At 45.4% G+C, this 25,081-nt stretch overlaps 1 protein-coding gene, 1 long non-coding RNA gene and 5 other non-coding genes across 7 annotated transcripts; 1 reads left to right on the top strand and 6 right to left on the bottom strand.

Annotated features, from left to right (window-relative positions):
- Positions 1–2,211: 2,211 nt before the first annotated feature.
- On the bottom strand, positions 2,212–23,810 carry LOC135228214 (uncharacterized). The gene is made up of 3 exons (XR_010318545.1): positions 23,485–23,810; positions 22,870–23,025; positions 2,212–5,214 (listed from the first exon to the last, which is right to left on the bottom strand). It is a non-coding gene; the product is annotated as an uncharacterized LOC135228214 (long non-coding RNA).
- Positions 10,106–13,240, bottom strand: UBC (ubiquitin C). The gene is made up of 2 exons (XM_003420277.4): positions 13,108–13,240; positions 10,106–12,243 (listed from the first exon to the last, which is right to left on the bottom strand). The coding sequence occupies exon 2, from the start codon at positions 12,238–12,240 to the stop codon at positions 10,183–10,185; it is 2,058 nt and encodes a 685-aa protein (XP_003420325.2). The 5' UTR covers positions 12,241–12,243; positions 13,108–13,240; the 3' UTR covers positions 10,106–10,182.
- TRNAA-UGC (transfer RNA alanine (anticodon UGC)) lies at positions 18,136–18,207 on the bottom strand. Its single transcript has one exon. It is a non-coding gene; the product is annotated as a tRNA-Ala (tRNA).
- TRNAD-GUC (transfer RNA aspartic acid (anticodon GUC)) lies at positions 20,831–20,902 on the bottom strand. The gene has a single exon. It is a non-coding gene; the product is annotated as a tRNA-Asp (tRNA).
- Positions 21,369–21,441, bottom strand: TRNAF-GAA (transfer RNA phenylalanine (anticodon GAA)). Its single transcript has one exon. It is a non-coding gene; the product is annotated as a tRNA-Phe (tRNA).
- Positions 23,404–23,475, bottom strand: TRNAD-GUC (transfer RNA aspartic acid (anticodon GUC)). The gene has a single exon. It is a non-coding gene; the product is annotated as a tRNA-Asp (tRNA).
- TRNAA-UGC (transfer RNA alanine (anticodon UGC)) lies at positions 23,725–23,796 on the top strand. Its single transcript has one exon. It is a non-coding gene; the product is annotated as a tRNA-Ala (tRNA).
- Positions 23,811–25,081: the final 1,271 nt, after the last annotated feature.

Raw genomic sequence — 25,081 nt, 5'->3', positions numbered from 1 at the left:
CCCTAACCCTGTACTTTACCAAGCACGATGTCCTTCTCCAGGGACTGGTCCTTCCTGATAACATGTCCAAAGTACATGAGATGAAGTCTTGCCATCCTTGCTTCTAAGGAGCACTCTGGCTGTACTTCTTCCAAGACAGATTTGTTCGTTCTTCTGGCAGTCTATGGTATATTCAGTATTCTTTGCCAACACCACAATTCAAAACATCATTTCTTCAGTCTTTGTTATTCATTGTCTAGGTTTCGCATGCATATGAGGCAACTGAAAATACCATGGCATGGGTCAGGCGCACCTTAGTCCTCAAAGTAACGTCTTTGCTTGTAAGAACATGAACCTGGATAATGGGATAAGACAGTGACTGCTGGGGGGTTAGATGGACTAGTTTAAAATGGTGACCAGGGAAAGGAGGTTTGAGCTGAAACCTGGAAGAGGAGAAGGAGTCTATGGTTTTGTGGATTAATTTGTGTCCCCCAAAAAGATATGTTGAATCTTAATCCCCGGTACCTGTCAATGTGACCTTATTTGGAAATAAGGTCTTTGCAGATGTTACCAGTTAACATGAGGTCATCCTGGAGTAGTGTGGGACCTAATCTAATATGACCAGTATCCTTATAAGAAGAGGAAACACAGACACATAAGGGAGAGTGCCATGTGAAGATGGAGGCAGAGACTGGAGTGAGGTGCCTACAAGCCAAGGAACGCCAAGGACTGCTGGCAGCCGCCAGAAGCTAGGAGAGAGGCAAGGAACAGATTCTCCCTCAGAGCCTCCAGAGAGAACCAACCTAGCCAACACCTTGAATTTGGACCTGTGGCCTCCAGAACTATGAATGAATCAATGTCTGTTGTTTCAAGCTACCCACTGTGGTGGCCCTAGTGAACGAATGCATGTAGGAAGATCTGGGTGGAGGGGAGGCATTCCAGGCAGAGGGAAATGCAAAGACAACGGCTCCAAGGCAGGAAAAAGCTTGGCATGTTCACGGAGCAGAACGAAACACAGTGTGGCTAAGGGAGTGAATTGGGGGGTGGATAGAATGGCAGGAGAAGAGCCCTGTTGGCCAAGGCCAAGGGCTGGGACTTTAAGTGGGGTGGTGGCTTCCGGGAAGCTTTAAGCAGGGGAGGGCTTCGTGTTTCCAGTAGCTAACTCAGAACTGGCAGAACAGCAAGCAGTGGAAGACTTAAGTGACATGTGGGCTGGTGGTGAGTGTGCCGGCAAACGGTTCCCCTCTGGTGGTCCCTCGGCTCAGCCCCTTATCTAGACCTTTCAGATCCCATGTACTTTGCTCTCCTGGTTGTTGTATTTGCAGAAAAAGGGAGTTGGGAAGGAAGAATGAGGGGTGTGGGCAGTCTAGAAATCTGCGTGTTCCCAGACAGCTGAGAGAAGAATGGACTGCCTAGAGCCCTGCTGGGAGCAGAGAGGGAAGTGAGGAGGTTAGTGTGGACAGTCAGCGAGAGAAAATGATGGCTCGGATGAGGGTGTTGGCAGGGGAAACTGAGAGGGATGAAGCTGGGTAAGTTTTGGGGGCAGTGTGGATGGAATTTGCTGGTGAACTGGACCAGAGAAGGGAGAGGAGCAGAGAGGTCAGGACTTTTGGCCTAAACATGAAAACATGGCAGAGATATTACCTGAGTGGGAAAAGACAAAGGGAGGGACAGGTGGAGAAGGGAGTGCAAATCAAGAGAAGATAAGCGCTTTCTACTGTATGTTATACCTTTCAAACTGACACACACCCACGAGGAAACAAGCAGAGAAATCCAGAATGTGGCATATTTCTTAAGGCAGCTGGTCTAGATCCTTCAAAACGCCAATGTCACGGGAAATAAAAAAGGCAGGGGATTACTCTAGATTAAGAGACAAAAGTGATAGAATAACTCAGACAAAGCATCAATCTTTATTGGATCCTGGCTCAAAAGATAAACCACCTACAACAGACATGCTTTAGATAAAATTATGGGATGAACTTTTATTAAATGTGGTAATAGCATTGTGGTGATACAAGATAATGTCCTTCTTAGGAGAGCCAAGCCGAAGTATTTAGGGGTAAAAACATTACTTATTACTATTAATTTACTATTCATGTAAAAGCCTCTTTACTATTCATTCAAAGCCTTGGATCATAAAACCCAGCCATTTTACTAATTGCCCCGACAGATGCAGAGTACCCATCGCAGGGTAGAACACAGTGTTTTGCTTCCGTCTTCTAGTTCTAGGCCTAATAGAAGAACACGGCTCTTAATCTAGCTTTGTTTTTTTTTTTTTCAAGCAAATTAGGAGGCTCAGTAGGAATCATTTAAAGATCCTACAGGGTTGCTATGAGTCAGAATCAACTCGACAGTAACGGGCTTTTTTTTTTTTTTTTTTCTTTTATAACTATCTTGTCTTGAGGACTACTAATGACAAGCCCATACAGGCTATATCCCACACTTAATAAATGCGGCTATGTGCCAGGGAAACAGCAGTGTCTCAAGTGATCTGTTGTCTAGTAATTCTTTTTCATCCCTTCCATCCAGAATTATCATGTGGATGCCACAGACAATTTATTCCCAAAAGTTTCAGATTTCTCTTTTGGCCAGAAAACGTTTGAAGAAAAAATTCCAATCTGTTTTAAAATACACTTTAAAAAGGAAAAAAAAAAAAGCAAGAGCAGGGCCATTTTAAGCCCTTTGTGGGCCCCAGACGTTCTTGCTTTGGCTGCCACAGCCAAATATTAAACCTTTCATATTATGTCATGTGGTAAAATGTATCCACCTTAAATATAATTCCCGAAATCAGAGTTGAGTTGGGTAGCACTTGACGAGTTACATTTTTATAAATTTTTAAATAGTTAAATTTAAGTCAATAATTTTCATGTATTGGGTAAAAAAAAATTTTAAGGTCTCAAACAAGAATTTTTTTTTAAACAAAAGCAGTTAACTTTGATTTAAAAAGTTATAACGTCTGTTTGAAAGTAGATGCTAAAAGACCAAGACAACGTGAGAGTGTCTTCATTGATTTTGGACAGGATCAAATAATAATAATATGTCAGGAGCTCAATGCAGGTTTGGTGCCCACCATCCAAAATGACAGCAACATTCCCACCTCCTGATAGTCACATAGTCGTGTGGTCTCTCCCACACTGAGCTGGGCTGGCCTGTGTAAGCAAATGGATAATGCAGAAATGTAGGTAAGTGACTTTCAAGGCTGGTCGTAAAAAACATAGCGTCTTCCACCTTGTGCTTGCTTAAATTACTCACTCTGGGCAAGCGAGCTGCCGTGTCTTGAGGTCACTCAAGCAGCACCATTGAGAGGTACCAACAGTCAGCATCATCTTGCCAGTCATGCAGGGGAGCCATCTTGGCAGCAGATCCTCCGGCCCCAGTCAAGCCTTCAGGTGAGACTGCAAGAGACCCAAGCCCAATCCACCCAGTTAAGCCACACTTGAATTCCAGACCCTCAAAATCTTTGTGCGTAAGGTGCTAAGTTTTGAGGTAATTTATTACACAGCATTATATAGCTAACACAACAGGTACTCACAGTAGGTAATAGCGAGCACAGGTGTAGGAGACACGGCTGGCTACCTACTCAGCAACTGTTCCACCTGTCCTCTCTTTCTTGAAGATTCTCAATTCTGCTTAACAATTCTCCTCATGTCTCTTTGACTCAGGGACGCTGATCCCACCCGCAAAAGACAAAACAGGTAGCCTTGGTCACTCATGGGTCCTCTCATTCCATCACGGGCAGATGGTTTAAAAATAAGCGTTTGCTGCTTGTCCGGAAGCTGTTATTTGAAAGCTTTCAGCCTTTTTTCTAACTTGTCACTGACGAAAGACAACTCTTCTTTGGGGAAAATACTTCAGTGAGTGTTTCGGCCCAAAGGAAAAGCCAAAATTGTATCCTGGAATGAAATGTGAAGTCCAAGAAGCTAACATTCCTGCAAACTCATGTCAGCTTTGTCTTCATTGTGGGTGGAATTCCGTGTCTGAGAGGGTATGATGCTGTCGTCTGGGTATGAGATCATTTTTTTCTTTACACTGGGACCCAGAGAAAGGCATGGGGTTTGACTCCGGCTGTGGAGGAGGTAGCCCAAAGTCCACCAGAGACAAGGAAGGATGCCAGGTCAGGGCCAGGGAGAGAAAGCCCACCAGGGTCTCCCAGGGAAGAAGCATTAACACCTGCAGCAACCTCTCTACGCTGCAATTTCCCTGGAGGACCCCTGTGCCTGGCTGAAAAAAAACCTCACAGCCTGGACTTGGCTGCAATTTGGGGAGCTGAGGAAAGAGCCTGGGCACCTGAGGCAACACAGAGAGAGTAGCAGCAGCCCAGGGAAGCCATGCACAGGACGGCAAGAGGTCCCTGGCAGAATCTCCTGGGGCAGGAGTGACAAGTGACTACTTGCACAGATTTGTGGGCGGTGAGAGCATTCCTCTGAAGCCCCCAACAATGCCGGGAGGGGAAACAGGTGAAAGGGTGGACTTCCTACAGGTATCACACCCAAGGCAGGACACTTGCTTGTGAGATGGGCTTTAATGGAAATGCTGACCTTTACACACTGGCCAACACAGATGCCCGAGCCGCGCCTCCCTGCACCCTCCTGCCCACATTCAAACTGGTCATTCCCCTGCCGCAGTCTATCCTAACCAGCTTCACCCTTTACTCCCTGGAGTTCGGGGTTTTCTACACATTTTAAGATCAATCTGACGGTTTATAAATATGTCCTGTTTTTCTATGACCATCTCTGAGGAAGAGAGGTGTGTGTCTGAATCTGTTCCCTGTCCTAAAACTTGTATTCTAAATACAAGAGGAAAAATAGCACTAAAAAAAAAGCTTATACAATTTCAACAACAAAAAATGGGCATGTGACCCAATTCTGGACAATGAAGACAAGTCTGCTCAAGGGGACTCCTGGGAAAGATTTTCTTGCTCCTAGTAAGAGTCACAGAGTCCCTGGGTGACACAAAAGGTAAAGTGTATGGCTACTAACTGAAAGGCTGGAGGTTTGAGTCCACCTAGAGGCAGCTCAGAAGAAATGCCTGGCCATCTACGTCCCAAAGATCTTAGCCATTGAAAACCCTATGGAGCACAGTTCTACTCTAAAACACATGGGGTCACCATGAGTTGGGATCAACTGGACAGCAGTTGGTTTGGTTTGGTTAATAAGAGTCACAAGAAAGAGATGTTACCTTTCATTTCCGTGGAACATGTGATGGCTGGAACTGCTGAGTTACCTTGCCTTCAACCTGAGAAAAAAAGGCCACACACCCAGAGAAGGTCAGAAATTAGGGAATCACAGAAAAGTGAAGGCAGAACCTGACCTAGCACTCGTTACCAAGAGAATCTATTTCCCTATTGCTTAGGCCAGTTGGGTTAAGTTTTCTTACTGAAGCTGGAAGCACCCTAACTGATATAGCAGGGATTCAGTAAAGCTTTAATTAAATGGGTAACTACACTTGCTAAAAATAAGATCCCAAATGGTAGCTGGTAGTGGTTAAATTTACTATTTTTTAATGTGTTTGAAGCAGGGCTTCGAACCGGTTCGTTCTGGTTTGAACTCTTGCTGAGAATTTGCATTTCCAACAAGTTCCCAGGCGAAGCTAATGCTGCTGGTTAGGGACCAATTCTGAGAACCACCAGTAGAGCAGTGGTTCTCAAAATTCCTCAAACATAAGAATTACCTGGGGATCTTGTTCAAATGTAGATTCTGATTCAGTATATCTGGGGTGGAAATGCAAATTCTCAGCAAGGGTTCTAACCAGGACGAAGTGGACCTGATTTAAACTGTGGTGGCGCAGCGGTTAAGAGCTACAGCTGTTAACCAAAAGGTCAGCAGTTCAAATCCACCACGCACATCTTGGAAACTCTATAGGGCAGTTTTACTCTTTTTTTTTTTTTTATAGGTCACTATCATTTTTTTTTTTTTTTTTGAGTTGGAATAGACTCAATGCCAGTGGGTTTGTTTTTTTGGTATTCCTTAGGACTATTCTTAGGCACTGGTTCATTTAAAAAGCATTTCACCCATTTAGTGACAATAACTCTGTAATAAAAACAGTGGTTTCCAATGCTGGTGGCAAATTAGATTCAGCAGAATTTTTTTTTAACGCTGATGCCTGGGCCCTACTCCAGACCAAGCATTCAGTATTTGCCGTAAGCCTTCCAGCCCCATCTCCCAGCCTGCTTACTACAATTTAGGCCATGCTGGTCTCCTTTCTCTCAAGTATGCCAAACTCTTTCCCAGGACCAGGGCTCCTGCACTATTTTCTGCTGCCCCACCTTTTCCAAAGCTACCTCCAGCTCACCTTTCAGGACTCGGCTTAAATAATCTCTCCTCAGAAAGGCCTCTCTTGACCATCTGATCACAAGTCGGGTCTCAAACCTCTCCCATTCAACCTGACAGTCTCAAATAGCTCCTGCTGAGGTGTGTAATTAGGGGTTATTGTGAAATAAAGGAACAGAGCTAAGTCATTCGAATAAAGAGCTTCAATACAAAATAGAAAGAGCTATGAGATTTCAGGGAAGACATGTATCTAGTTGGGATGGTTGTGGAAGGCTTTGTGGAATTTTTGAATTAGGTCCTGACCTCAGGTAGGACTTGATTTGTTGAGATGGGGGTGGTGGCATTTTAGAAAGCGGGAACAGCTTGAGTGAAGGAAGGAGGTGGCAAATGCCAGGGAGAACATGGGAAAAAGAAAGTGTTTGACCAGCAGCTGAGGAAAGCAGGGAAGAAAGCATTTGAAGGAGTATGACAAGATGAGGGTCTTCACTGAACAATTGTTACTTACAATAGGTTTTATGGAGTAATTCCAGCTGGGATGGAGAGAGGGCTGCCAGACTAGAAGAGCAGCTCATTCTACGCAAAAAAAGGAAGTAAAGGCGTTTGGGGGGACAGTAAACAACTTTTACTGATGAGTAAACCAGCCTTTAGAAGCAGAGATAAAAGCACGCTACAACCGCTTGGGGGCGCTGCAGGCTTCACGACTAAAACCAAAGTCTGTCCCGGTAGCCCCCTCTTCCTGCAGGTGGAAGCACTGCAGGCTAAGTTGGCTGGCCCACTCACTAATTGAAAGACGCCTGCCAATTTCTGAATAACATACCTGTGGAAGTTGCGTATTTATAATAGCTTTTTTTTTTTTTTTTGGTGAGGATTTTGTTGTGCCTTCAGAAAGAAAAATACGTAAAAGGAACACTGCTTTAAATAAATACAACGCACTTTTCTTCAGATTTATTTGACTCACACGACCACGCCTATGTTACTGAATCCTTACTTAGCACTCAAGTGTGAAACCAAACTTGGAGATGCCTTCAGATTTACCAACCACTCAGTGAGACTTAAAAAGTCCAGCATCTCTGTCCTCTGACTAGACCTTGATGGCAGAAACATGTTCTCACTCATCATCACATCACTATAGCGCCTGACACGTATTTACTGCTTGGGGGGGCCCCTAAATGTTCACTAGGAACTCTGTTGCCCTGATAGTTTTCTTTATCCTTGAGAAAATGACACAAAAGACCTTCTCCCTTTATACAAAATGAAAGGATGTTAAAGAACTGTTAAAACTATAGAAGATATAAAGTGAAGAAAGGAAGGCACAGGACAGACTGAACACACCAGTACCCTACTTTTGTGTGAAGGGTGTTAACATATATTAATATTGCTTGTATATGCATAGAGAAACTCTGAAAGTAAATACAAGCATGGGGAAACTGGGTAGGTGGGGGACAGAGATGGGCCACTTTTCATTATACACTGTTTAAAAAAACTTTTAAATGTTTGTAAATGAGTGAAAAGTATTACCTATTCAAAAAATTTAATTAGAAGAGACATGGAACAATAATCGTGAATTACAAAAATATTTTCTAAAATTGGCCGTTTTTAATTATCCCCAAATCTCATTGAAGAAAACCCTTGTATTTATGCTATCCTTTAAAAATCATTAAAGTATGTTCTTAAAAGGATTTTATAAAAAGATTTTGCATTTATTGTCAAGTTCCCCTTTAAAAACCCCACATTTTGCATTTTTAAAAGTCCAAATAAAACAGTATGATAGTGTGACTCCTGTAACTCAGCAGTTACAATTTTAGTAACCTACCCCTCAGAGTGTGGCTAGAAGAGTGTGCATGTAGTAGTATACAAAAAGTCGTATTAGTACGCAAAAGACAGTTGTATAAGTACTTTGCGGTAGTACTGTAATACCAAAAACCTGGAAACAAATGTTTGGTGGACAGGCTAAACTACTCGCACCATGCATACAACAGAATACTAGCAAGAATATTAAAGAAAAAAGACTGAAATAGGTCTATATGAACCGACATGCAAAGATGTCCATAACTGCCTGTCAGAAACAAAAAGCATGTTGAAAATGGCCCTATTTTTGCATGCGTTTATCGCACAGGGTAAAAGTCTGAAAGAATACAACCAATCTGTCAAAAGCAGTTCTCTCTTTTCTGGAAAGGGGAAACATGCAATTGGTTAGGAACTTCGGTGGATTACTATTACTTTTTGACTTTATAAACTTCTATGTATAATGATTAGGAACATTTAAGAGGTAAATACACTCCTATTTTTTCCTGTCAGTGAACTTGGAATTTTAACTTCCTGTATCAATACATGTATTAATGTGCTCGTATAGCCCCTATAATTGCTTCCCAGAAAATTTGTAGTTTGCAATAGCCAAGGGATGATCTTCAGTTTCCAGTAAGCATCCCCACCTGCAAACCCTACATCGCAGTCGGTAAGACTGATGCCCAGATGCTCCAGTACCAGGCTCAGCTCTCAGCAAGCATGGAAGATCCATATCATCTACGACGCACCCAGTTGGAACACTGAGATGACCCAGCATTACGAGGCACTGAAGCGCTTTACTCGATTTCTGGGTCTAATTTTGAACCCTTTTCAAGAGATACTCGCTAATCAGCACTTAGAAACTTGCAATACCTATACACTTAAAAGGCCTAGATTGAATGTTTTCTACCCTATGACAGTTTACATACTCCCCACAGAACAAGTCCCTACTGTAGCAATAGGGATTGATCACAGGTGGTGGAGCTCCTAGGGTTCTGGTCATGTTTCTTGCAATGTGCTGACTGCACAGGGTTCTTACAGAAATTCAGTGAGTAACTTTTGTCAAAAGTGATAAACTGCCACTTGTCAACACACATAGGATTAACGCATTTCACAAATGGCGCCCATTTTCCTGTAAACTGAGGCACAGGGTTTAGTATTTTCTTAGAATTCAACAGCACAAAATTCCCTATACCACAGAGATTATGGAGAGGGTGTGCTTTTTGTCAAAAACTTCCTTCAGGTCCTTCAACAGGCCTCTGGATGATTTTTGGAGTGCCCACTGCCTGGTGCCAGCTCTTTACTAAGCCAGCTTCCCTACAACTCTCAACTCCAGTTCTCAGTATGATAGACAGCTAATTCCTTACAAGCACCATCCCATGTTCAAATGTTGACTTGGTGGGGCAGATACCACTACCGTACATTTGCGCAGCCCAAAACCTAACTCCTTCACCCACCACCTTGTAATATTCCTAAATTATCAAAATAGTTAGACCCTTCACATGTAGTCTTCACACCATATCCTAAGTTCCATCTTGACGAGTTTATCCCAGCAGTAATTTAACTGAAAGTTTTCATTCTCGAATTACCCAATTCCTCTGAACTTTCTAACATGTTTAATCAGTATACTTTGTTGAATACACCCCACTTTAAATCTGACCAAATCATGACTTTTACAGCTCAGTGTGAATTTATGTAGAGCTGCCTTATGTATCAAAGCTGATTTTCTGTAGCTCCTTCCCACCACCATTCCTAGCCCATTTAAATACCTCTTTTTTGATCTTCCCATAACTTTCCCCATTCTCAGGTTCCCTGCATCACCCCCACACCACTGTTTTTTAAAGTCAACAGCTTGTAAGTAAATCTCCATGTTAGTGTACATATGGAAAAACCTCCCAATACACTAGTTTTTATTTCTAGCCATCCACTTAATTTATGTATTGAGGTCATGTTTCAAGGCCAACATCTCACCTCCTCAAGGTTCCCACTTGAACACTTCAAAAACCGTAAACCTTAATTCCCCAACCAAGCCCCAAAGGAACGTGACTTAGCACTAAAAATAAAGAACAGTATTTTGGAATGCAACAACTTTATTCAAAGAAAAGTGCAATGAAATTTCTTGAAAGCTTAAGAGAAAAGGGGGAACAACTTAAACACCTCCCCTCAAGCGCAGGACCAGATGCAGAGTGGACTCTTTCTGGATGTTGTAGTCAGACAGAGTACGTCCATCTTCCAGCTGTTTCCCGGCAAAGATCAACCTCTGCTGGTCAGGAGGGATGCCTTCCTTGTCTTGGATCTTTGCCTTGACATTCTCGATGGTGTCGCTGGGCTCTACCTCAAGGGTAATGGTCTTCCCAGTCAAGGTCTTCACGAAGATCTGCATTCCCCCTCTCAGACGGAGGACCAGGTGCAGAGTGGACTCTTTCTGGATGTTGTAGTCAGACAGAGTACGTCCATCTTCCAGCTGTTTCCCGGCAAAGATCAACCTCTGCTGGTCAGGAGGGATGCCTTCCTTGTCTTGGATCTTTGCCTTGACATTCTCAATGGTGTCGCTGGGCTCTACTTCAAGGGTGATTGTCTTACCAGTCAAGGTCTTCACAAAGATCTGCATTCCACCTCTGAGCCGAAGTACCAAGTGCAGAGTGGATTCCTTCTGGATGTTGTAGTCTGACAGGGTACGTCCATCTTCCAGCTGTTTCCCAGCAAAGATCAATCTCTGCTGGTCAGGAGGGATGCCTTCCTTGTCTTGGATCTTTGCCTTGACATTCTCAATGGTGTCGCTGGGCTCTACCTCAAGGGTGATGGTCTTCCCAGTCAAGGTCTTCACGAAGATCTGCATTCCCCCTCTCAGACGGAGGACCAGGTGCAGAGTGGACTCTTTCTGGATGTTGTAGTCAGACAGGGTACGTCCGTCTTCCAACTGTTTCCCGGCAAAGATCAGCCTCTGCTGGTCAGGAGGGATGCCTTCCTTGTCTTGGATCTTTGCCTTGACATTCTCGATGGTGTCACTGGGCTCTACCTCAAGGGTGATGGTCTTACCGGTCAAGGTCTTCACGAAGATCTGCATTCCCCCTCTCAGACGGAGAACCAGGTGCAGAGTAGACTCTTTCTGGATGTTGTAGTCAGACAAAGTACGTCCATCTTCCAGCTGTTTCCCAGCAAAAATCAGCCTCTGCTGGTCAGGAGGGATGCCTTCCTTGTCTTGGATCTTTGCCTTGACATTCTCAATGGTGTCGCTGGGCTCTACCTCAAGGGTGATGGTCTTCCCAGTCAAGGTCTTCACGAAGATCTGCATTCCCCCTCTCAGACGAAGGACCAGGTGCAGAGTGGACTCCTTCTGGATGTTGTAGTCAGACAGGGTACGTCCATCTTCCAGCTGTTTCCCGGCAAAGATCAACCTCTGCTGGTCAGGAGGGATGCCTTCCTTGTCTTGGATCTTTGCCTTGACATTCTCAATGGTGTCGCTGGGCTCTACTTCAAGGGTGATGGTCTTACCGGTCAAGGTCTTCACGAAGATCTGCATTCCCCCTCTCAGACGGAGAACCAGGTGCAGAGTGGACTCCTTCTGGATGTTGTAGTCAGACAGGGTACGTCCGTCTTCCAGCTGTTTCCCGGCAAAGATCAACCTCTGCTGGTCAGGAGGGATGCCTTCCTTGTCTTGGATCTTTGCCTTGACATTCTCAATGGTGTCGCTGGGCTCTACTTCAAGGGTGATGGTCTTACCGGTCAAGGTCTTCACGAAGATCTGCATTCCCCCTCTCAGACGGAGAACCAGGTGCAGAGTGGACTCCTTCTGGATGTTGTAGTCAGACAAAGTACGTCCATCTTCCAGCTGTTTCCCGGCAAAGATCAGCCTCTGCTGGTCAGGAGGAATGCCCTCCTTGTCTTGGATCTTTGCCTTGACATTCTCAATGGTGTCGCTGGGCTCTACTTCAAGGGTAATGGTCTTACCGGTCAAGGTCTTCACGAAGATCTGCATTCCCCCTCTCAGACGGAGAACCAGGTGCAGAGTGGACTCCTTCTGGATGTTGTAGTCAGACAGGGTACGTCCGTCTTCCAGCTGTTTCCCGGCAAAGATCAGCCTCTGCTGGTCAGGAGGGATGCCTTCCTTGTCTTGGATCTTTGCCTTGACATTCTCGATGGTGTCACTGGGCTCTACCTCAAGGGTGATGGTTTTACCCGTTAAGGTTTTCACAAAGATCTGCATTGTCTGACAACAGAAAGAAACAAAGAACCCAAAACTTTAGCAGGTAATTCAAACGTCACTACGTTCCTAACCCAAAAAACTAATAACGATTTTTTACTAGACCAAAAAAAACAAAACAATTCTCTCCCAAAAAACTTCACGATATAACCAGTGACAAGCCTAACAGATATGACAAATCACCTGAAACCCCAGATTTTAGCCCCTCACGAAGGCAGGCTGGCAGGCACCCTGACCGTAGAAACTCGGCAGCCTCCCCCGCCAGAACGTCTGTCCCCCGTCGATTCAGCAGGGGCTCCCCCAGGCCCACACTCTGCGTCGCCCCGTGACTGCCACAAAGCTCCCCCACACATTTACGGGCACGCGGCCCCACCCCAGACTGTGCGCCGAACAGAGCGGGTGACGTCACGCTCCAGCGCTGCGGCCGCGGGCTCCCTCTCCGGCGGGGGCCGAGGTGCAGAGCCGGCCACGGCGGCGCGCCTCACGGCGGCCGGCAACCCGGCTTTTACTCCCAGTCACTCCCCAAAACTCAGACGCCAACGTCAGGTTCCCCTGCCCAAGCCCGCCCGACAGAAGCCTAAGCTCACGCCCACCTGAGCTTCGCTCTCCCTCCGCTGAGCCCTGGGGGCGGCCTGGCGCTTCTCTCCCCTCACAATCTTCCCTCCCTCAGTTTCCTCTCTCCGACCTTTCAGTCAGAAGCGACCGCCATTTTGCGGCGTTCGTCCCCCTCACGGCCACCCTGCTGCAGGACCCAGGAGACTAAAAGCCCCGGCTGCCCTTCGCCCGCAACGAGCAGCACTGTCTGTCCCCCACCCCTCGCAGCCGGACGGCCCCGAGGCTCCCGGGCCAGCGTAGCAGGATCCTACTCACCAAGCGGCTGTGGAAACAGAGAACGCAAACAGAAAGGGAAACGAACACCGATCTCGACGGACGTCCCTGCACCACACCCGGCGCTTCTTTATATAGTCATAGCAGGCCTCCGCCCCAGGGAGATTCCTCCGCAGAAACGCCGAGAAGGAACTATTTTACCCAGCCCCTTTGGCAACCTAGAAAGAAAACTAGACCCCAAACTCATCCAAGTCCCCTCATAAAATGCTCTCCTGTCAAGACTGGGGCTTTCGGGCTGAGTCGGGTGGGCAGCGGATCACCGTCCCGAGGGGCCTGGCGGAGGAATCAGCGCGTACACAGTGCGCTGCGACCGAACGTGACCGCATCACGCCTTGGGGGAAGGGAGAGGGAGCGGGTGCCGGGTGGGGGCGGCTCGCGGCGGCGCGAAAACCCGGCGCGGAGCCGCCTGGGTGTCCGGAGCGGGTGGGCCTCCGTGGCCCGTAGCCCGACCCCGACGCCCCCCCTCCCCACAGCAACCGTCCCCGCCGTTGGCGACACCAGCTCTTGGCGGGCGACAGGTTCGGGCCGAGCGCCTCAGTCTGGGTCCGCCTCCCCTCTGGCGCGCCCCGCCCCCATCCGAAGCCAGGGGTCGTTATTTTGGTTCACATTTGAAATAATTATAGTGTTTGTTTCACTGTGTCCCCCCACCACCAAGGCCTGTCGTGAGGGTCCCCTGGGTTCCCAGCACCCCTGCTGAGGCGGCCCTGCCCACCCCCCACGGAGCTGGCACGGGGACAAGGCGAATGACTCGACAAATCTCAGATTTGCGGCCCAGCCTCTGGGCCAGGACAAAGGCCAAGGCCTAAATCCAGGCCTCAACTAAAGTCTGGTCCTAAGGACAGGAAATCTTCAAAAACAAACGAAACAGTTTTCCAATGGAGAAATGAATGTGCGTGCCTGGATTGAATTAGGAAAAAGAAAGGAAATCCCACAGTTTTTTTTTAATTATTTGCGCTGGAATTGAAAGCTGACACACAGAAATTTCTAGGCTGTTCTTTAGCTTCCTGTTTATTCGCTGGGGCCTTGGGTTTTTGTAAAGGTTGCACTTCACTGTAAACAAGAGGCGTTCGAAATTTCACTTCTGTTGATGTTCAGTTCAGCTCAGAAATCGAACGCAGTTAGGACTCATTTTAAAATTTGACACCAATTGAGTCTCAGCCTTGTATATTTTTGGGAAAAAAAATTTAAATATCCAGAGTATGAAATTTACTTCCACAGGCAAATTCCATTTTTATACAAGAGAAGAAAAACGATCACCAGCCCAGATTTTTATTTTTATGATCTCTATGTCACTTCTTCAGCTTATTTTTTAAGTGTTTTAAAATATATTAACACGGTGAGAATTCAGAACAGGTTTTTAGAAGTTCACAGTGAAATCTACCTCTTTCCCCTCAATTCTCTGGCCACCGTTCCATCTGGATTCTTCTAGAAATACTCCCTGCATCTACAAATGTGTGTATTTTAATTTCTAACCTTAAAAAAGTCAAGAAACAGAAGAGCCAGCTGACTGAAAAAATTTTTCTGCTATCAGGAATAGAATACATTCCTGTTTTAAGTTACAGACGTTATTTTTAAACACACTTAAAATTTTAATCAAACCAAAACAAATGCTATATATATTTTTTATGGTTGCCTGTATATGTATTTATGAAAACACAAAAGATCTGAGTGCTGTTCAAAATAGATTTTAACCTCTGTAATTTTAAGCATTTTTCCAAGACAATGAAGTAATGTGTTACTGGAAAATTAAAAATGAGTTATAAAGAATGGAATGCCATTTTCAATGCCTTCCAATACAGAGTTCTGTGAAGGTTATTTCTCTCTAAATTTCTGGAAAGAGACGTTAAAGAAACAAAAAGTTGAGGTTCGCTATGAGGTTATTTCTCTTTAAATTTCGGTTAAAGGAACGAAAAACAGATTCTTTCTAAGGTGACCAGGCCTTGCTTCAAACCACACCCTGTTTGCTTTTGGCTGTTGCAAGTCTTGTAATTCTTGTTGCTTAAAGGCTGAGTCACGAGCTATGTGACATGGTTATCTTCAGAGTCAAAAGGTACAGAGAAAAACATCCCTGATTTCAGAGGCAGGGGAGAGAGAAGAGGAGGAAGAGAAGGCAAAGAGGAAAAAAGAAAGAGGAGGAAAGGATTAGGCCAAGGGTTACCTCCACAAAGAAAATAAAGTTCCTGTTAGTTGGGAGGGTACTTATTGTCTCCAGCAGAAAAAATCTCTGAAACACCCCCGTATTCCCTAACTTTAAGTCCGAGAGTGGGTTATCGTTGAAACAAACAAGAAGTAAACATTTCCCTGAGGACCCTGAAGTTGGGGAGAAGGAGCTTAGGGGACAGCAATGGCCTCCCTAAAGAGGTGGGTGGTTTCCTAGAGCAGTAGGCCTCAGCCAGGAGCAATATTGTCCCCCACGGGGCATTTGACAATGTCTAGAGACATTTTTGATTGTCACAATTGTGGGTTATGGAATGCTACCAGCATCTAGTGGGGAGAGGCCAGGGATGTTGCTAAACATTCTAAAATGGACAGCCTCCCACAACATATAATTATCCAGCCCAAAATGTCAACAGGGCTGAGACTGACAATCGCTGCTCTACAGAAGGATTTGTTGTTACAACTGCTTTTCTACTTGCTGAGAAGGCCACCAAGGCCCAAAGTCTGAATGTCCCCCTTGGACTCTGGAGTCAGGTATCAAGTCACGTTCCTAAAACCTAAAACCCCTGACCTACAATGCAATGTACTAGAATGTGCGAGAAGCAGGATTAGTCATTGGATCTGTTTCCAGTTCTTTCCACCCACAGATCCATCCTTTGCAAGCATCCCAGAATAGATTGCTTCAGAGCTGGCACCAATGGAAAAGTGACAGGAGCCCAGCAACAGGGCAGGATTGGCTAGCAGATGTGCGCACGTGATGGGCTGAGCTCACAAAGGGCCAGGGTGTTTGGCTGCACCTGAAGGTGGGGGTGGGGAGCGGGCAGTTGGATTGGTGCCCGTTTGTCTGCTTTTCTTCCTTTCCCCCAAAGGTTTCAGATCCCCTGAAGGTCACAGCCCTGTATGTGACTTGATTCAACATCCTAAAACTGTCTGAGAACGCAACAGTCAGCAAACATTTTTCCCCCAAGAGAGAGGAGGAAATGTGAGAGCTAGATGGAGAAAGTTTGCCTTGCTTTGTCATTGGTTATATAACCAAAAAAGGTTGTCAAGGAGATCTGCAGGTTAGAACACTTGCAAAAAAATAAAATAAAGCCCATGGGATTTTGTCATTTTCCTGTTTACACAGGTACATTTGAATTGTGTGGCAGGCCACAAACTCTTTCAACTTAAAAATGACCAATTTTATCTCCCGCCCGTCAGAAAATCAGACTGAAATTTTAGTCTCCAAATTTGTCAAATAGTACCTTATGAACTTCAGGAAGTTATTGAACCTATTTGGGCTTTGCTTTTTAAAATGTAAGATAATATTTAACAGTTGAATAACTTCTTTTTCCTCAACGATTCAATAACTCTTCTAGAAAACTCCATTTCCTAACAAAACTTTACCACCACCAACTTCTTAGGGTATTTTTTTTTCCCCTTTCAGTTAACTATTAGAAACAGTTACGTACAAGATACAAAGTGAACCAGAAGCATATGATTAGTTTTGTGTTAGGCTTGATCGCCTTAGGAATCACCTCAATGTTTTGTTCCTTCAGAACTTTGACATTTAGGGAGAAATAACCTTTACTGAAGCTTGTTAGACACAAGCTGTCACCAATGCGCCACCACCTAACTGGTGAGTCATTTCATGAATTTCAGTTTCCTTATCTCAAAAATGAAGGCTTTGGGCTCAGGAACCTTCCAGATCTAAGTTTTGACATTTTTATGATTAACACTATGAGGTCAAGTCAAATTAGAGAATGGATGTGAAGAGGGGAGAAATTCATTATTACAGCAAAGAACTATTCCCATAGAATCCTTTCTTTCAATAAAAGTAACTCTTTTAATTTTAGTGCTAAAATATACCAGGTTTCAGATAGTGTACAAATATAAACAGTTTTTGCACTAAACCCACTAATTCATAATTTTCTCCCTCTGTTATGAATTGAATTGTGTCCCCCAAAAATGTGTGTCAACTTGGCTAGGCCATGATTCCCTGTATTGTGTGGTCGTCCTCCATTTTGTGATCTGACGTGATTATCCTGTATGAGTCAGAATCTCAAAGGCAGTGGATTTGGTTTTGCTTTTCGGTATGATGTTAATAAGGTAGGATTAGAGGCAGGTATGTTAATGAGACAAAACTCGGTCTATGGGGTTAGGCTGTATCTTCAGTCAATCTCTTTTGAGATATAAAAGAGAGAAGCACGTAGAGAGGAGGGGAACCTCGTGCTATGAAGAAAGAAGCACTGAGAGGGGCTCGCATCCTTTGGACCCAGGATTCCTGCTCTGAGAAGCTCCTCGACCAGAGAAAGATTGATGACAAGGACCTTACCCCAGGGTCAACAGAGAGAGAAAGCCTTCCTCAGGAGCTGGCACCCTGAACTCAGACTTCTAGCCTCCTAGATTGTGAGAGAATAAATTTGTGTTGGTTAAAGCCATCCACTTGTGGTATTTCTGTTACAGCAATACTAGATAACTAACCTATCCTCCAAAAACGGCTATTACTGAAAACACAAAAGGATATGGTCGGCAAAAAGGCTCAGACCTTGAAATGGCTTCCATGTTCGCACTCTGATGGCCAGAAATGAGTCAAGAGGACTTTTACAGCTGTCACAATGCCAGGAAACGTTTAGTAAAGTCCCCAGCTGATCATTCCACTCATTTTTGCGGTGCTTTCAACCATCAAATTACGTTATTGCCTTTTTTTTTTTTTTTGCCAACTACTCCTCTTTGCCTGCCTGTTCCAACTAATATACATTTGGAGTGTTAAAGATTTCGAAGTGGGAAAGTAATTTATGATAATGACGTCCATGGTGTTTTCAAGTTGAACTTCTGATAGAAAACCACAGATGGAAATAAAAGAAAAACCGCTGCAGATGCCGGGGATCGAACCCGGGGCCTCCTACATGCAAAGCATGCGCTCTACCACTGAGCTACACCCCCACCCACAACTACGGTTTTCTTGAAAATCTTTGCTATGCTCTCTTCTTGACCTGTTTTGTTTTTACCCCTGAATTAAATTTTTGTATATTTAATTGGATGTTGTTATTATTAGCTGCCGTTAAGACAAAAGCAAACCAAATTATATCATTTTATGTTTCCCAAACAAGTCAGTTCTTCATAGCCTTGCAGCTAAAATGCTGGTCAATACCAGAACCAAGGAGCAAACAAAACCAACCCATTCTTAAATTTGCACCTCCCATGACAGAAAAGGGGGAAAGGATAATGAGTTTCTTTCCAATAAATTGACTTTGCCCGGTTGCACTACCGCTTATAAATTTCTGGTTTCTCTTCCTTTAAAACCATTCAACTTTCAGGGACCTTGACGTTTGTACACCTGCTTGAAGACTTTTTCCCCGAAAGAAATGCTGCTAAATATAAGAATGGGCAAATTAAAAAGAAATAGATCCAATCTCCAGAACCATGGCTTAAATTCAGAGGAAGGAGGCGGTATTCTACCGAAAAAAGTCGTTATGAATTAGCATCTCCGCTTTTCAGAGGGAAACCCTGGTGGCCTTGTGGTTGGCTGCTGTTAGATTAGAGCTCGGCAGTTCGAATCCACCAGGCACTTCTTGGAGCCCTATGGGGCAGTTCTACTCTGTCCTATAGGGTTGCTATGCGTTGGAATGGCTGGACGGCAATGGGTTTGGGTACTTTGGCTTCCTCAAGAGAGCTTATTAAGCACACTAGAGAAGAGAGCAGAGAAGCCACAAGGTTTAGTGCCCTTCAAATCATCAAGGGGCCATTCAGAGGTGAAGGAGTGGATTAGAGACCTGGAGAGAGCAGAAAACAGAGTCTGCACCTCTTTTCACCAGGGCTGGAGATTTCCTGGCGGCACTGACTCCGTACAGGGCAGCTACGGTTCTGTTACTACTTAACTTTCCAGGCCTCAGTTTCCTCATCTGTAAAATGGAGTCATACGGTCCTTGTAAGAATTCAGTAAGTTAAAGATAAAACATTTAGAACAGTGCTTTGATACGTGAGTTATTATTATAATAAATATTGTTTGGTGGCGAAGCGGTTAAGCGCTAGGCTGCTAACCCGTAAAGGTCGGCAGTTGGAATTCACTACCCACTCGGTGGGAGAAAGACGTGGTGGTCTGCTTTTGTAAACATTATAGCTTTGGAGTCCCTCTGGGGCAGCTCTACCCTGTCCTATAGGATCGCTGTGAGTTGGGATCTACTCAACAGCAACAGTTTTTTTTTTTTTAAATTTATTTTTATGAAAGGGTGCTGCTACTCATATTCACCCCAGGGGTTAACTGATGCTTTGCTGACCCTATTCTGGTGAGCGGAATGCGGCTCCTGTGGAAGGCACCCTCTGTCCACTTCCTCCAAAAGAAGTTGGAGACCATGCGAAGGGTATCCTTCCCCACTCCCAGCGAAACAGAAGGATGGCGCCATAGGTGGTGTTATTATGAATATGACTTACGAGGAACCCAAGGGATGGCTCAGCAGGTGCCTCTGCTTCCTCTCTCTGCCCACCTGCACAGCAGCCAGAGTGATCTGCTTAAAACTCACCTGATTATGCATAAAACTCTTAGAATAAAATCCGCCCTCCTTACCGTGGTTTACAAGGCCCCCACGTGGCTGGCGCTGCTGACTTCTCCCACTTCCTCTCCTACCCCTCTCCCTTAGGGCATTCCAGAACCTACGGCCTCCTGGCCACGTTCCTCCCACCTAGGGCCTTTGCACTTGCTGTTCCCGCTGCTTGGGATGCTGCTCCTGAGATCTTCCTCTTCTCGTTGTCAAAGTACTGGCACAAATATCACCTCCTCAGAAAAACCTTCCTGGCCACCTCTCTGTGGGGGCCTACGAATCCCACTCTTTCCCTGTCAAACCCTCTGTTGTTGATTTTCTTCATAGCATTTATCACACAGTAAACCTACCTTTATACTACTTGCTTGTTTACTGCCTGTGTCCCTCACTAGATGCAAGCTCAGCAGGGCAAGGCCTTGTCTGTCTTGTCCCCTGCTATATTCTCAATGCCTACAACACGCCTGCCACATAATCCAGACAAACCCCAGAAAATATTTGTGGAATGAATGTGAAGAAATAAATGAACAAACAAAGGAAAGAATAGGAGCCTGGGAAGGATCATAGCTGTATTCAGGAAGTTGAGTCCGAAACTGAATTAAAGACAAGAAAACTTTTCAGCTTGGAGCCACCTCACCTCACCATCTCAAACCCATAAACATTTTCTGAGAGCCAGCATTGGGGCTAGACCAAAACATAAGATAAAACATTTGCAGCAGACTGATCAGTCCCTGACCTTAGAAGCTGACTATTTTATTCTGGGAAACCATTACAGAAACCAAAAAATTTATGGCAGAGCTGTGGGGTTACAAGGAATGGAAAAAAAACGCTTAAATGTGAGAATTTTGTCTTTTTTTTTTTTAACCGTGTAGCTAACCGTTGAGAAACTAGAGCGTGACTGAGACATGCAGAAAGTCAATAGAAAATCGCAAGACCGAATTTCGCTTGGTTGCTGGGTTTATTCTTCCAAGGAAAAATGATGAGTTTCTTTCTTTAAAAGTTAAGAAAATTAGTAAAACGCATCCCGCGGTCTCCCCGTCGGGGAATCGAACCCCGGTCTCCCGCGTGACAGGCGGGGATACTCACCACTATACTAACGAGGACGTGCCACGTCAAGAAGCTCTCAAGCCTTCCTTTTAAGGTATACATGTGGCCCAGACACATAACTATTGTACAAAACAACTAAAACACCGACTTAATATTATCTTAAGGCTTTTTTTTTTTTTTTTTTTTTAAGGAGTCAGTTTCCTGCTCAGCTCTTGATTTAGCCGTGAGAGTTTAGAGAACAGAAACTAATAAACGCAAAGCAAAAATTAATGAAGAATGTATGAAATAAAAGGAGCCAAGAAAAACTTGTCTTTGTTAAATTTTCCCCAAATGAGGAGTTGGGGAAAGTTTCCATCCTCTCTGGTTTCCCATGGATACTACTCGGGACTTTTTAAAATAAAATTAAATCCCTTTGTTAGTTGGAAAGAAACAGTTTCGTATATTTAAAGAAAAAAAAAAAAAGATTTTCTCTCGCGCAAAGGAAGGGGCAAGGAGGGGAAAGAAAAAGAAAAGGCAACCGCTTGCCGAAACCCGGGATCGAACCAGGGACCTTTAGATCTTCAGTCTAACGCTCTCCCAACTGAGCTATTTCGGCGACCGAGATCACTGTTGTCTTTTTTCTTCCTCCTCGTCGTTCCCGCGGCCCTTGCTATTGAGCCGGTTTGGGCTTGATATTGGTAGTCTGGAATGTGTCATCTACGTGCGACGGCCCTTCCTGCGAGAAACGTTCCCTGATCACGCCTCCCGACACGGTCAGAACCACTAATTATATATTGTTAGCTTATTTCCGGATTTCTTCGTCCATTATCTGCCTCCGCAGCTGGAATGACAGCCCCAAGAGAAGCAAGGAAATCGCCTGCTTTGGTCACTAGTGTATCCCTCAGTGCCTAGCACAGTGCCTGACCCATAGTAGGTGCTCAATAAATATCTGTTGAGTAAACGAACGACAAACGAATGACTGAATCGTTCCTGGCTCAGAGCTCACCTTCTCAAGCTTGCTTCTCTGCGCAAAAGAATAAGGTCACCTTTGGGTGCAGCTGCCGGAACAGCCTAAGGTGTGACAGGGATGCTGACCACACCAAGGCCTGTGGGAGGACACACCGACCAGAATGTGGCTTTCCTTGGGGCGCTAAGTGACTCACATCCGGCCTCCAAACATGGCCTCCACGCCTTTGGGCTCCTGCTCAGCTTTGAGGTATTAAGAAATCAACCAAAACAAAAACCAAACCCATTGCCATCGAGTCGATTCCAACTCAAAGCGACCCTACAGGACGGTCAATATCCGGCCTTGGCTCTCTGCTTCCCTTCCCTTTGGGAAGTAGGTGGCTGGATGCGGTGTTGTCTGGGACAGGATGAGGGAGTGGGAGGAGGGAGGTCCTTCCTTATTTGAAGTTATTCAATAAATACTTGCTGAGCACCTAACGACCGTCTGGCCATCAACAAATACCTTCACAAGATAGTGTGGTACAATAGCAAATGGTAAGAAGATAAATACATCGTGGTAATGAGATGGAATATCTGGGGTGGGGAAACAGTAAAAGGGGAGACCTGAGAAGTTCCTGTTAAGATGTGGAGGAAGGGCATTTTGGGCAGGGCGAACAGTTAGTGGAAAGACCCTGAGGCTGAAACAAGCTTGGCTTGTTGGAGGAACAGAAAGAAAATGAGGTTGGAAGAGGTACAGAGAGGGTGGAGGAGCAAGGGCAGCGAGGTGAGCAGTTTGCCTTCGCTTTGGAATATATGTTATGGATTGAACTATGTCTCCCAAAGTTGCGTGTCAACTTGGTTAGGCCATGATTCCCAGTATTGTGTGATTTTCCACCATTTTGTCAGCTGATGTGATTTTCTGATGTGTTGTAAATCCTGAGTCTATGATGTTAATGAGGCGGGATTAGCGGCAGTTATTTTAATGAGGCAGCACTCAATCTAAAAGATTCAGCTGTGTTTTTAAGTCTATCTCCTTTGAGATATAAAAGAGAGAAGGGAGCAGAGACATGGGGACCTCATACCACCAAGAAAGAAGTACCGGGGGCACAGCAAGTCCTTTCGACGCGGAGTCCCTGTGCTGAGAATCTCCTTGACTGGGGTTGATTGATGACAAGGACCTTCTCCTAGAGTCCACAGAGACAGGAAACCTTCCCCTGGAGTTGGTGCCCTGAATTCTGACTTCTAGCGTCCTAGACTGTGAGAGAATAAATTTTCCTTTGTGGAAGCCATCCATTTGTGGGATTTGTGTTATGGCAGCACTAGATAACCGAGACAATATATATACATTTTTAATCCACCCATAAATTATTTTCGCATACGGGAGATGAGCATCTAATTTTTTTTTTTTTTTTATGTAAAAGGAGAAAGGGCATTCCTTAACCCACCAGAGCCACAACACTGAGCTCCCACCTAGGTTTTTTCACTCATGAAACATGTTTGTTCCAGGCAAGGGGCAACGCCCTAATCTACTGTTAGAATAACAGCTGCGAGGTGTACATATTCTCCTATTTATTTATCGACGAGCCAGACACCTGCATTTTCGTTTGGACTGTCACACAAAATGTGCACTGGCCTCCCCGTCGGGGAATCGAACCCCGGTCTCCCGCGTGACAGGCGGGGATACTCACCACTATACTAACGAGGACTACCGTACCTGCTGCTGTGCAGATGGTCCCATATAGCGACTTTACGCTTGGGCTATCATTCAAGATCAGGCTCCTCACAAGGGCGGTGTCTCTGACAGTGGGCCGCCTCCCGGACCGCGGACATGCCCCCCCTGAGGGGGTGGAGGCGCAGAACATTCAGGAACGAGGAAATGTGCTTGGAACATACGTAAGCAGCGCGAAGGCCTGATTTCCTGTATCACCATTCATGGAAAGGGGTATTAGCGTCTGGGGATGTAGCTCAGTGGTAGAGCGCATGCTTTGCATGTATGAGGCCCCGGGTTCAATCCCCGGCATCTCCACTGCTTTTTTTTTTTTTTTTTTTCCCCCATCTTCACTTTCTCTTTAAACTGCAGCTCCGCGACAGGGAAGCAGGGAACCGGATCCGAGAGCCCCCATCAGCCGCCCTGTGCACGGGATACGGGAATAAGGAGCTGCGCTAGCAAACGCCCCTGGTCTTAATTACAGACGCCCGGGTCCCTCTCCTGGAGGTTTGGATCTAATGTTTGGCGGCAAGCCGGGAAATCTACATTTCTAAGACAAACACTCCGAGTTATTCTTATCAGGCAGATAAACGCCGGATTTCCAATGAGTGTTTTGGAATTGTCCATTCATTAAATAACTCCTGAGGGCTTAATGCCAGGTATTGTGCTTGCATCGAGCACCTACTGTGTGCCTAGGTAGAGTGTCAAGGACCCTAATAACCCTGCATAAGACAAGCGAGGTTTCTCAGCACTCATGGCATTTACTTTCTGGGCCAGATGAGTAGCAATAAGCAAGTAGGGGTAAGTTTTATAAAAACAACAAAAGTGAGGAGGTAGAGGCTGAAAAGGGGTCGGGGCTTGCTTTAGGTAAACTGTCAGGGGAGGCCTCTCTGAGATGACATTTCTAGTGTGCGGAAAGGACAGGGCAGACGAAAATGCAAGTGCCAGGGCCCTGGGGTTGAGGGGAGGGGAGAGACTGTATGTTGCTGGGACGGAAAGAAAGCCCTGAGCGTGGAGCTTAGGGGGTGAGAGTAGGAGAAGGGTTGAATTTGGTCTTCAAAGACTCTGGAAGCTTGAGGCAGCTTGAGGCTTGGTTCGATTTCGGTTTCAAAAGGCTCCCTCTGGCTGCCATGTGAAGAATAGACTTCGGGAAGGCAAGGGCCCCTGGAGGCTACAGCCATGACCCAGTGGGAGTTGGTGGAAGCTTGTCCTGGTTGGGGCAGTAGATGAGAGGATTCTGGATAAACTGTGGACATAGTACCAGCAGGACCTGCACGTGGCTTGGATGTGGGAAATGGGAGAGAGAGGGCTTGGGGAGGCTTCCTATTCTGGGGGCACCCTGGGGCTGGTGGAGGCAGGGCTGTGGGGAAAGTGAATCGCTTTGGGAATATTCTAACATGTCTTTGTTTCACTTATGCACTTATAGAATTTATGTGTTTATGTTATGGCACCAGCAGGAATTTAGGAGAAATACATAAGCAAGAGTGAGGGAAAACCAATATCCTATGCAACCTCACGGTGACGATCATTAACACTTTCGTGGGCATCTGACCAGACTAGTTTCCATACTTGTGTCTGAGCGGGTCTGTATCTGGAGGTCCCT

The sequence above is a fragment of the Loxodonta africana genome, chromosome 19, assembly GCF_030014295.1.
Source record: "Loxodonta africana isolate mLoxAfr1 chromosome 19, mLoxAfr1.hap2, whole genome shotgun sequence".
Taxonomy (NCBI): Eukaryota; Metazoa; Chordata; class Mammalia; order Proboscidea; family Elephantidae; genus Loxodonta; species Loxodonta africana.
This window is presented reverse-complemented; position numbering and strand designations above follow the sequence as displayed.